Below are 13551 nucleotides of genomic sequence, written 5' to 3'. Positions count from 1 at the left end.
CCAACAGATTGATGCAATCCCAAAGAAAGCATGTTAGTCCTCTACATTGTTAGGAGGTTGAGGATATTTGGTATGTCATCAAGCGTCTTCCAAATTTCTATAGATGTACAGTGGACAGCATTCTGTCTGGTTGTAGCACAACCTGGTACAGAGGCTTCACAGGATGGCAAGAGGCTACTGTTACATCCCCTGTGGGTATCTTGTGACTCTCACATGACTGTGATGTAATTGAGTCTCTGCTGAGCGTGATGTAATGGTCTTGTGATGGTGGAGTGATGTAATTTCCCACCAGTGTGAGGTCACATGATGTAATTTTCCCGCCAGTGAGAGGTCACGTGATGGCCTGTTTCAACAGGTATAAAAAGGGGAAAGCCTTGCTGTGACGCAGGTCAGTTCGTGGTTTAATTTGTCAGTGACTCTGTTATGCTGCGAGTTCGTCCCGTGATGCAGTTTTGTTTTAAAGTGGAGTTTTACTTTCTATCTTAAGTCTCAAAGGTTATTGCCGGCAGTCTCACCAAACGCTGCCAGTTTAGTCCAGTCAGAGAGTGAAGAATTTATTGAAGCATGGTAAACCCAAAGGATCGAGTAAAGTTGGTGTTGTCATCAGTAAAACAGGATCAACCTTATTGAATCCTCATTCGGAAGAGATAGTAACCTGCATCTGAGATAGTCCCTGCTATAAGAGCAGGAAGGATTGGAGCAGGGTTATTCGCCAAGGAAAAGATCAGTGCCTTTAAGCTGTTTTATTTCCTTTGTCGTAAATTCTTCGGGCAAGGCATATTTTGGCTGGGATCAGCAGTAACGTCACGTCATCAAGGAACTCATTACTTCAGGAAAGTCTCTCCTAATTGACTGTGTAAATCATTTGGACTTTTGCACTTATTGCTTTAAGAACTGTGTTCGCCTTTATTGCTTTAAGAACTGTTCCAGTTGCCGTATAGCAGTTAACTTCCAGTTAAGTTAGTTGTTCATTTACTTCTCATTTCTTATTGAGCAATGTTTAATAAATGTTTTATTTGTTTATAAAAAAAACCCGTCTCAATTCTATATTCATTGTTGCTGTATCATAACACTACAGAGGCTGGCAGATTCAACAAGCTCCATCTTGGGCACACCATTTTCACCATCAAAGTGGTGCCTCGAGAGGACAGCACCCATCATAAAGGGCCCTCACTATCTAATACATGTACCTCATCAGGGAGGAGGTGCAGGAATCCGAAGACACACACTCACTGATTTAGGGGCAGCTTCTTCCCACTATCTTTGGCCTTCTGAGTGGTCCCTGAACACCACCTCATTATTTCTTTGTTGTTGCTCTACTTTTTCTGTAATTCATAACAATTTTGTGCTTCTGCACTGTACTGCCGCTGCAAAGCGACAACTTTCATATTAAATATGGCAGTGATAATAAACATGACTCTGCCTCGATCACAGCTCGGAAGCCACTGAGCCATATGTAGCTTTCACTACTCAGGTTATGGCTCCGCTCCAGATTTGGCAGAAAATAAGCCTATCGTACCTTCTCTGTTTTGAACACAAACACAAGAGTGATCAAGGGCTTTATCAGAAATACTCATTGTACCTACCTGGTTGATACGCATTCCAGTTTGTGTATGTTACGGGTTCTTTCTTCTTATTTATAACCGACCATGTATATTCTCCTGTTCCATTTTTATCCTGTAAGCTTGTCCAGAAGTACTTGTCGCTTTCCGTTGTATATTTTGCAATTAAACTATTAATGAATTCTTGCTCAAACCTGTAATTCAGGGAAAACATATATTTATTTGACATACAACTGTATGTTTCTCGTTGCACAAAATAACAACCTTTCAATGGCTGTGATGACAAGGAACACATGTACAGAGGAGCTAACTATTCTGCTGCTAGCATGTAAATTATTTGTGGTTACATCAAAGGAAGTTTGTGTCCTACCATATGGCGCTAAGCGATGTGTTTGTTCAGTTTGGATAAGTTCTCACTCAAAATTGCATTAAGGTTGAAGGGTGGGACTTCACCACAACAGAAAATGAAGGCAAATTATACAGCTAAACATGCTGTGATATATTTACGAACTACTAAAAAAATCAGTTGTTATAGCCGGGGGCGGTAATGGGAATAAGCTCTCACTACCTATTGAATGCTGCCATTGGCGTGCATCTTAAATAACCCCTGACAACTAAGTACAGCTCCTGGCTTTCACATGTGGGTTAGCTACTGAGCCCAAAAGAACTGTTTCTTTTAAAATAAGGGGCAAAGACAAGTTAGTGGTGCCTTGAAACCAGTCTCTCCGGGCAGATGGGGCTTGTTAGCCGCGATTGGCAGCTCATCAAGGGAAGCAAAACTGCTATCAAACCTCTGCTGCCTTGCGGCTATCCCCACTCATGGAGAAGTGCTTCGGGAGTAAACCCAGAGGGAAAACTCTGGAGCTGGAGACCCTAAGTTAGTCCAATGTGGAGTTAACTCTGACTGGCGACTCCTGTGATACTGCTGGTGCCAAACTGCATCAGTCTCTGTGTTCCTTTTGGGTTCAACAGATGCGTGGAGAGGTGGAGCTTGCTACATGGGCAACAGCTTTCCTTCTATATTGTTCTGACCGGACTTGCATAGCTAGATAGCTACAAGGCCTCAGACTCAGACCAAAAAATCCATACAACAGCAGCAAGGTACAATTCCAGAAAGAAATCTCAGACAGCCTGAGAGTAGAAATACTTAAATATTTTTTACATTACCGGGTGTATACAATTACCCATTCCAACATTTAAAATAACCATCATTTGATAAATCTCCTATCTACCTTTGAAACATCAGTCCATCATAACTGAAAGAGCATTCTTCAAATGAAGTAAACAGAAAAGGGCATGTCATGTCCTGCAATGAGCTTCCAACAAAGAATCCACTTGGTCTCACTTTTGAAGAGAAACAAGTGCTGAAAATCTAAAGAGACTTTCAGGAACAATTAGTCCTTAATTAATGATCAAGAAATGCAAGGTATGTAAAGGTATAATCCAATATTTTTAAAATTGGCAAATTCTAATAAGGTTTAAATTAAGAAGAATAAAAGGCATTCAAATACAATGCGCAATATTTGTGAAAAGGCAAGACCATTCCAACAACTTATTACAACAGTATTCAAGGCTATGAAGTCATAGAATAGCACATTACACAAACAGGCTCTACTATTCCATAGAGACCAAAGTGCCACCTGTCTGCATTTGACTGACAACATTCCAATCTTTTCCTATCCATGAATTTATCTAAATCACTTTTAAACATTGCAATAGTGCATACATCTACCACATCCTCGAGCAGCCAATTCTACCCTCCCACTATCTTCAGTTTCAAAACTTTTCCCTCATGTTCCCTTTAAGTCCTTCCCTTTTCAACTTAAACATTCCCTTGGTTTTAGACTCCCTCTACCCTGGGTAGCAAGATGGAGATATGCTTCTATCAAAGGAGGAGTAAGGCGCTCCTTCCCTCCGCTAGCCTACAGGTCACCCTTGGACAAGGCGTAGCAGCTGCTTAGCTCCCGATCAGGGTCGCGTGAAGCTGTGGGAGCAGGTGGTGGATGGTCATATGAGCAGCTGGTGCATATCACAAGTCTTACTTATCTGACTCCTGAAGCCATACAGACAATCTCTGAAGAGTGTTGACAATCCAGAGACTTACCGGGTAGGTTAACTGATCATTGTAAGTTGTACCGTGATTAGGTTCAGGTTAATTGGGTTTGATGGAGCAGTGTGGCTCGAAAGGGCCAGTAAAGGCCTACTACCCTTTATTATACCCTTTATTTATTTTGCTGTATCACAATATAAATAAATAAATGAATTTGTTATGTTTTGATAACAGCATCACTGTAAGATATCACCAGTAAGTGGTGGAATGAGAGAAACTTGGCTAATGTCCGATACTTGAGGTGTTGTTGGGGTAGTCTTTCTGTAAGCTAGTTTGTGGGAACATTGTTGTAAGAAAAGATTTGATTCTTCCTTAGTACATGTTAAAATGTGTAACACAAAATAGAAGCTTTTAAAGACAAAATGGTGTCAGCTTGGAATGCGGTAATAATTTAGAGCTGTGCGTGAACATACATCTTTGAGATGAGATACTGGTGAAGACTGTTCTCCTTATTGTCAAGTGTTTCTTGGTTTATTTATTGATTAATTGAGATACAGCACAGAGTAGCGTCTTCTGGCCCTTTGAGTCATGCTGCCCAGCAACCCAATTTAACCCTAACCTAGTCACGGGATAATTTACACCAATCAATGGAGGAAACCAGAGTACTTGGAGGAAACCCATGTGGTCATGGGGCGAACGTACAAACTCCTTACAGACAGCTGTGGGAATTGAACCCTAGCCACTTATACTATAAAGCATTCTGCCAAATACGTTACTGTGCTGCCCTGTTATGTGCCTAGGCTAAAAGTTGTAAGAGTTAAGTACAGGCCAGTACCACTAAGGGTTGGAAAAGTACTGGGGTAAAAGTTATATTAGATTTTTGAAGGCATCTTGAAAAGGTATAAAAAGGGGACAATTTCTTTAAGTGGGAATCTTCTCTTAGCTGTGTCACAACTAGTCTCAAGAGAGCGAGAGAGTGAGACAGACAGACACCAGGAGGGAAGGAAGACTGGAAAAACTGATGGGCACCTGCAGTTCCCTCTGAGAGTTTATTGCGTGGCATGGCTTAGTCATTGGTTGATAAATGTCATCTTGTCTCTTTTACTGATTTATTAACCATTTTTTCTTTCTTTCTATATTTTTAGAGTTTATTACATAACTCTAATAAAGTAATTTCTTATCACCTTAGTGACCCAGAGAGCGATGTTGGTTGGAGTCAGAACTTTATGCTTTGGCTCTTAGTAGGGTCACCCATGTCAAACAGGTCAAAGGGTAGAGGAAAGACTAAGAGTGGTCCACCGGTTCTCCAGGTTCAGGGGTTCAGCTCAGGGCTAACAACCCTGACTGGTCAAATAAGATTGTTATGGAAACAGTAATGAAGAATCCTTCAACATTTGAGTGGCTAATGGCACACAGAGATAGAGGACCTTAATTCCTGCCCTAAATGCCAACGGCATAATGGGAGGCAAGTTATAACCTTAATACATGTTCAGAGCCTCCTTTGTTTGCCGAGACCTTTTGATGCTGAATTAGAAAAGAACAAGGAAGAAATTTCAAAAAATTTTCATTTACAAATGTTCAACAGAATAACACTACCAGAATTTGACTACCTTCTGTAGAGTTATATGTGCTGTGATCTGTGCAATTCTCTGCCCACTGAAACAGAGGAGGTTAACTCAGTAACTATATTTAAGACAAGATTGGACAGATTTTTGTAGAGTAGGGAAATTAAAGGTTATGGGAAAAAGTCAGGAAGGTGGAGATGAGTCCATGGCCAGATCAGCCATGATCTTATTGAATGGTGGAGCAGGCTCGACGGGCCAGATGGCCTTCTGCTGCTTCTGTTCTTATGTTCTTATCCAAATCCAAGTTGAATAATAATGCAGAGTGGCTTTGCTGAGCATTGGTACATTAGTCCTATGGAGTACAGTTCAACTAGAAGATGGTACCATTAAGACATGTTGATCTGAGTTTGTAACAAAGCATGCATCATCCTCCTCTGGTGCAAGTGCTTCCTGGAGTCCAGCAGACTCTTGTCAATATACAAAACCATATGTACAGTCAAGAATACATCTCCTTTTTTCATTACAAGTATAAAGCCTGGCTGCATCACAGAAACACCAATGTCTTTGAACAGAAAATCTTACAAAAAGTATTGGGCACGGCCCAAGCCAGCATGGGTAAAGCTCTCAGCACCACTGAGCAGTACATGCAACACTGTTGCAGGAAAGCAGCATCTATCATCAAGGACCCCCACCACCCAGAATGTGCTCTCTTCTCACTGCTGCCTTTGGGAAGCGGTGCCTCAGAACTCACATCACTAGGTTCAGGAACAGCTACTACCCCTGAACCATCAGGCTCTGAATTCAAAGGGGATAACTTCACTTGCCCATCATTGAAGTGTTCCTACAACCAATGGACTTACTTTCAAGCACACTTCATCCCAAGTTCATGATACTTATTTATTATTATTATTTCTTTGTTTTTGTATTTGCACAGTTTGTTGTCTTCTGCACTCTGGTTGAACGCCCAAGTTAGGTGGTCTTTCATTGACTCTGTAATGGTTATTATTCAACAGGCTTAATGAGTATGCCCACAAGAACATAAATCTCAGGGTTGTACATGTTGACATATGTACTTTGATAATAAATTTACTTGGAGATTTGAAAGACCTGAAGAGCAGAGATTTGAATTACGTTTTCAGCTACCTACGAGTGGGGGATGCAAGTTTGTAAGCATCTGCACACATGAAAACAATCATGTGATTACAGCAATATTCCAGATTCACTAGAGAAGCTGACAGCTGACCTCCATTAAGGTTGGGAAAATTGCATGCCTTACAGCTTCAAGCACCTAAAAACTAGTGAGTTGCTGGCATTAGTGTACATATGCAATCATATTGACTCACCACAATTGTAATATTTGGTACTTTTGCATAAGCAGAATTAAACGCCACCACAATAGAAAAAAAACAAAGTAGTAATCTGTTTTAGGTTTAAACCCATCAAGCTAAATTTTGGTCTGCTGATTGTTCTGAAAGCATATTATTACTGTCCAAGTTTTGGTTTCTATTATTTCACAAAAAGTGCATAAAAGAATGCATCAATATGGACCCCCCCCCCCCATGTACAAAAACAGGGCTTTTCAGAAAACACTGGCTAAAATACAAATTAATGTCCAGGCTACAAGAGTCATATTTTTACATAAAAATGTTGTGTCTGAATGAAAATTTTTTAAAAATGTAAACATTTTCAAAAAATAAATTGCCAAGTCTTGTATACCTGTTTTGTATTGTTAGGTGACATGTGGATTCAAATTTGACCTTTGTTGAATTAAGTTTGTAGCAGTAATCTCCATGCCTTCTCCAGTCCTTTAAAAAAAGAGGAAGAAAATAAAATTTTCAACCTTCAAAAATTAAACAGGTTATAACTTTTTAAATTTTACAGGTTTATGTTTTTCTGCCTCTTGAACTAAAGTTAATTTAAGTAGGCAAACTTCATACTTTTTACATAAACCTCATAACTACATACACTCAGTAGCCACTTTATTAGGCACACCTATAAACCTGGTCATTAATACAAATATCTAATCAGCCAATCATGTGGCAGCGTAAACGCATGCAGACATGATCAACAGGTTCAACCGTTGTTCAGACTAAACATCAGAATGTGGAAGGAATGGAATCTAAGTTACTTCGACTGTGGAAAATGGGATGGTTTGAGCATCTTAGAGAAGGCTTGTCTCCTGGAATTTCCACACATGGGAGTCTCTAGAGTTTGCACAGAATGGTGCAAAAATAACCAAAAGACATTCAGTGAGTGACAGTTCTGTGAGTGAAAGCATCACAGAACTGAGATGTCATAGGAGAATTGCAAAACTGATTCAAGCTGACAGCAACTCAGATAACCACATGTTCAAACTTGTAGTGGATGGGCCACAACAGCACAAGACAAGGAACATGCACTCAGTGGCCACTTTATTAGGCACAGGAGGTATCTGAGTGCATACAGGATGTTTAAAATCAGAAACTCCTGCAAACACCTTGGTCAGGCAGTGTCTGTGGGTGAAGGTGCGTGGTTGATGTCACAAGTCGAGAGTCTACATTAGAGTTGGGAAAATGTAATACAAGTTGGCTTAGAGTTGCAGAGAAGGTGGGAGAAGAATGGAGAGGACAAAGACTTTCCAATACCTGTTTTGCCTGCTGGGCATTTCCAACTTTCTCCTTCCCTCTTCAGTTCTTTGCAATGGCTCTAACCTGTGTTTCATCCTCGCTGCATCTTAAATTGAACTGCTTTCCCATTCCTGCTGAAGAACCTTTGATCTGAAACGCTACTCGTTTCTCCCACAGAAACTGACTGATCTGTTGAGTGTTTTCAGTTTTACATTCTCCCACCCCCCCCCAATATTTCTGCAGATTTCTGATTTTTCATTTAAAATATCAATGCTGCATTTTTTGAAGGTCCCTCCCCAATCCAACTGCTTGCTGTGTATTACTTCCTTGACTGTAGCTTGGTAGCAAGAATGACTTGATCCATTCAATGTGTGATGGTTGAGCAGACAAGCATGGGTTGGGGTATGCCATTTTGGGGGTAATACACTCCTTCCAACATTCACACTGGAGTTGTCTGTGCTCCTGACAAACAGATCAAATATTTCAACGTCACCCAATACTCCTTTTCCATTTTGAACAGTGATGGTCCAGGGATTCCTACAATTTGAAAAAATGCACCATCCCCAAGGATACTTTTGAGAAGATTCTTGAATCAACTCCTGTTTTAAAAAAAAAACTAAGAACAGGGTGGCTAGTCATGAATCTGTAGATAATGAGATTTGTGTCAATTAATGGCAAAAACTGTACTCATTCACTTATGGTGATGATAAATGGCATTAACATCTCACCTTCATTGAGAGGTTCTGAGATATGATAAATGATTCACAATTTCTGGGTCTTATCATACTTTTATTGTCAGGAAATCGCATAGACCAAAGTTGGGTAGAGGACATTTGCTTTATTGAATGCAAAAGTGAGGCCTATTCCCTTGTCCGGATGAATCAAGATTAGCCTTGCTTCAAACATACTAGACTTGTGTTGCAATTCCCTTTAAAATTAACCTGATACAAATCAACCTTTTTCCATGGGATGTTCGAAAATGACATAACTAAGATCATCAGTGAAATTGCAGGCATAAGTTCTTAGTTTATTAGCCTGTAGAACAGGATGCTATAATAGAAACACAGAAAAATAGCACAGCAGAAAATACCTATTTGCAGTAGAAGGAAGGTGTCACCAAATAAGACAATATTCTAAATACCACTGAGTGAATATAGTGAAAATAACACCCATGTGACATTTAATTGTTAGCTGAGAAGCTGTTTGCAAGGGGTTTCTTTTTGGGTATATTTAGAGATGTAAGCTGAACAAATATTCTAAAGCCAAGTTAAAAGAATCAGCAATGCACTTTTGAAGGTTGTAATAATTACCTTGTTCTGAGGGCACCCTACATCAAAGAGGCTGGATTCATTCTTAATCTTCCCTGCCTTTTTACAAACAAATGACAGCTTGTTGTCACATTTTTTATACTTCCATCGACCCAACTGCAAAATATAAAAGTGTTTAAAAGTTTAATGGATAAATTATTCATTTTTATTGAATGCAATGACCTACATATATCTAAGGAAATCTATGTGCACTCAGCGGTCACTTTATCAGGTACAACTGCCTGGTAATACAATCAGCCAATCCTGTGGCAGCAACTCAATGCGTGAAATCATGCAGACATGGTCATGATGTTCAGTTGTTGTTCAGACTAAACATCAGAATGGGGAAGAAATGTGATTTAAGTGACTTTGACTGATCATTGGTGCCAGATGGGGTGGTTTGAGTATCTCAGAAACTGCTGATTTTCTCGGATTTTCACAGACAAGTGTCTAAAGTTTATAGAGAATAGTAAGAAAAACAAAAGACATCCAGTGAGTGGCATTTCTGTGGTCAAAAATGCCTTGATAATGAGAGACAGAGAAGAAAGGCTAGACATGTTCGAGTTGGCAGGAAATAGACAGCAACTCAAATAATCATGCAATACAACAACTGTGTGCAGAACAGCATCTCTAAATGGCCAACATATTGAACCTTGAAGTGTATGGGCACCCAGTGGCCACCTTATTTGGTACAGGAGGTACCTAACAAAGTGGCCTTTGAGTGTACATTGCACTTTAAGACTCAGCCTGTTCCAAATGGTTTCATTAGTCACTGAAGTTTTGAAATGGGACCAGTGTTGCAATGGAGAAAATATGGCTGCTGATTTGCACAAAATTCCTTTAAATTTCTCCTCGGGATCAAAACAAAATTACTTCCTATTCAAATTGACGGTTCTTGAGTGGCTCAAGAACTAGCAGGTGGGTAATTTGTAAGCTTGCCGACTCTTGTTACTATGTATGGTTCCAATTCTTGACTTCATGATTCTCAATACCTTCTCACTAGCTTCTTTTAGACTGAGTGATCATGGGCCAGAGGATTTTAAGGAGGCAGTGGGAAGCTCACATTTCTTCAGAGGCTTGGAACATATTCTTGAAATTTTTCCCATCTGCCTCATTTCTCTTTCCATGATAGAACTTGGAGCAGAACATCTACTTTAGGAGTCTGGCATGAGCATTACAAACAACTTTGCCTACCCAATGTAACTCATCAATTGTCACATGGCCTGGGAGAAGATACGAATGTTCATAGTCCTTCCAATGAACGTGAAGGATTCTGCTAAAGCATAATTAAGATTCCACTCAAAATGCAATGAGATTGTGTTCAACTAATCTGCTTTAGTAATGGAAAGATTTTGCCAGTTGACCATGAGGATTCTTGTGTTCTTTCTTTATGTCACAGTGGTTTTCACAACTATTTAAGAATTCATCCATATATCACCAGCCCTGCCTTGGCAGCCCACATGAATCTTCTTGTGCTCTGGAGATGGCGTTAAAAGCACTTGAATTGCAACTGACGGAAAAAAGAACTCAAATCACTTTATTAATTAGAACATAATACATGACCAATGAAAAAATGAATAATTTGTCTCCTTGTAGTTTTTAACTAAGAAAAATGATCCCTTTTGTTCAGGAACAGTTTTTAGAATCAGGATTCCATAGATTTACTAAAGAGGTGGACACAGAGTCTATAGAAGTGAGGCAAAGTGGCATCAACTTCATCAATCCTATGCAGATTATAGAGGAGGTGTTGTCTGCAGTTCTAAGGCAGGCTAAGGTAGATAAATCCCCAAGCCCTGACAAGGTGCTCTCTTGGACTGTACAGGAGGCAAGAGCAGAAACTGCTGGGACCCAAGCAAGAATATTTAAATCATCCCTAGTGACAGGTAAGGTAACAGAGGATCGAATGATAGTCAATGTTGTTCTATTGTTTAAGAAAGGCCCTAAAAGTAAACCAGGGAATTATAGGCTGGTGAGCCTGATATCAGTAGTGGGGAAGTTATTGGAAGGTACTCTAAGGGACCGGATATACAAGTATTTGGATAGAAATGGACTGATTAAGAACAGTGTGCATTGTAGGTCATGCCTAACCAATCTTGAGTTTGAGTAAATTTCCAGGCAAGTGGATGAAGGCAAGACAGTGGATGTTCTCTACATGTACTTTTGCAAGTCATTTGACAAGGTCCCGCATGGGATTTGGGCAAGAGGTTCAGTTGCTTGGCATTCACGATGAGATAGTAAATTGGATTAGACTTTGGCTTTGTGGAAGCAGCCAGAGAGTGGTGGTAGATGGTGGACTATCTGACTGGAGGCCTGTGACCAGTGGAGTGCCACAGTGCTAGTGCTAGGTCTGTCATTATTTGTCACTGATCTGGATGATAACGTGATTAACTGGATCAGCAAATTTGTGGATGACACTAAAATCTTGGGGGGGGGGGTGGGTAGTGGACAGCAAGGAAGACTATCAGAGCTTGTAGCTTGAAAAATGGCAAGAAGGAATTTAATGCAGACAAGTGTGATGTGGTGCACATTGGTAGGGCCAACCAGAATAGGTCTTATACAGTGAACAGCAGAGCACTGAGGAGTGCAGTAGGACAAAAAACAAAGGCCCATAATGCATTGAAAGTGGTATAGCAGGGACAGTGGCCTTCATAAATCAAATTATTGAGTATGGAAGATGGGGCGTTATGTTGAAGTCGTACAAGACGTTGGTGAGGCCCGATTTAGAATATCGTATGCAGTTTTGGTCACCAACCGACAGAAAAGGCGTAAAATTTAAAGAGTACAGAGAAAATTTACAAGGATGTTGCCATGTCTGAGTTGTAAGTTTGAATATAATTTTATTCCTTGGAATGTAGAAGATTGAGAGGAAATTTGACAGAGGTATACAAAATTATGAGGAGTTATAGATAAGGACACAAAGAGAAACTTCTTCAGTCAGAGGGTCGTGAGAGTATAGAGTGAGCTGCCAGCACAAATTGTGCATGTAAGCTCAATTTTGATGTTTTAAGAGAGGTTTAGATAGGTACGTGGATGGTATGGGTATGGAGATCTATGGTTTTGGTGATGTCGATTGGAGTAGGCTGCTTAAATAGTTTGGCACAGACTATATGGGTTGAAGGGTCTGTGTCTATGCTGTACTTTTCTATGACTCTATTGAAAGATTAGGAATCACACAAGATGGCTTCCTTTCAGTGTCCATTAGTGCACGATAGATTGCAAAGCAATGAAAAGTGCCTTCACTGGGATGTGCACGGTTACATAAATTTTTAGAGCCACCAAACTCTGTTACATTGCATTACATACATCTCAAAAATGGTATCAGAATCAGGTTTAATATCATTGGCATATGATACTTGTTGTCTTTGTAGCTGTAGTACAAAGCAATACATAATAATAGAGGAAAACATGAATTACAGTTAATATATACATGCAGAAATATATATACATTTATACATACATATTTACATATAGTAAACAGCTGAATTAAATAAGTTGTGCAAAAATAAACATAAAAAAGTAGTGAGGTAACATTCATGGGTTCAATGTCCATTCAGAAATTGGATGACAGAGGGGAAGAAGCAGTTCCCGAATTGTTGAGTGTGTGCCTTCAGGCATCTCTATTTCCTTCTTGATGGCAGCATCAAGAAAAAGGCATGACCTGGGTGAGTATCATACTGAGAGTTTTGGTGAGGGTTGTGTGCCCTTCTGCAGGTGTGGTCTTTAAAAAAATCCAACAGCGGGACACAATCGCACATTCAGTGCAGAGGTATTTATGGTGTGCCAGAAGTGAAAAACTCTTAAGTGCAAATATATTTCCAGTGCAAAAGATAGCGAAATGACACAAAGAGAAAATGTAGGTATATACCATCAGTCCTCTAGGACAACAGCTCCAAAATAGCAGTCTGAAGTAATATACCTCACCTTACTTCAACCAAACCCTCTCTCCCTCTTCAACTTAGACCAAATGAGCCTTTTAGGAAGGATCTCCTTACTCGAGGAGAAAAGGGATAGTCCAGTCCTTTGAATACAAGGGGAGTTGTTACCATGAGCCTGAACATTTACACAAGAGCCCTTCCAGGTACTCCTTCGGAGCTGTCACCTTGTGAGGGTTCACTCCCTTGAAAGACGTCGGCCTCAAAGACAGAGGTCAAAGGGTCACTGGGTGTAGAAGGGATCATCCGAGCTGTAGTTTTATTCTCCCATTCAAAGTGAGCATAAAAGGAGTTCAGCACATCTGGGAGTGAATCACCACTGCTATTCATTACATTGGCTTTCATTTTGTAGTAAGTAATGGCCTGCAAACCCTGCCAAAGTTGACATGCGTCTAATTCCACTTCTAACCTCGCTCGGAATTGCTCTTTTGCTCAAGATGGTCCTCCTCAAGGCACACCTGGTTTTCTCGTACAGACCTGGGTCGCCCGACTTGAATGTCACAGAGCTAGCCCTCAGCAGTCTACAGAT

General features: G+C 40.2%; 1 protein-coding gene across 1 annotated transcript in view; it reads right to left on the bottom strand.

The window, feature by feature from the left end:
• Positions 1-13551, bottom strand: part of ly75 (lymphocyte antigen 75) — a 157754-nt gene that overhangs the window by 88858 nt on the left and 55345 nt on the right. The window contains exons 9-11 of the mRNA XM_059966465.1: positions 9094-9207; positions 6894-6982; positions 1587-1756 (exon numbers count right to left, since the gene is read on the bottom strand). Of these exons, the coding sequence (XP_059822448.1) occupies positions 1587-1756; positions 6894-6982; positions 9094-9207 (373 nt within the window). The remainder of the gene's footprint in view (positions 1-1586; positions 1757-6893; positions 6983-9093; positions 9208-13551) is intronic.

Source organism: Hypanus sabinus, chromosome 4, assembly GCF_030144855.1.
Source record: "Hypanus sabinus isolate sHypSab1 chromosome 4, sHypSab1.hap1, whole genome shotgun sequence".
In the NCBI taxonomy this organism is placed as follows: domain Eukaryota; kingdom Metazoa; phylum Chordata; class Chondrichthyes; order Myliobatiformes; family Dasyatidae; genus Hypanus; species Hypanus sabinus.
The sequence above is the reverse complement of the archived record's forward strand: the minus strand, read 5'-3'. Positions and strand labels throughout refer to the sequence as shown.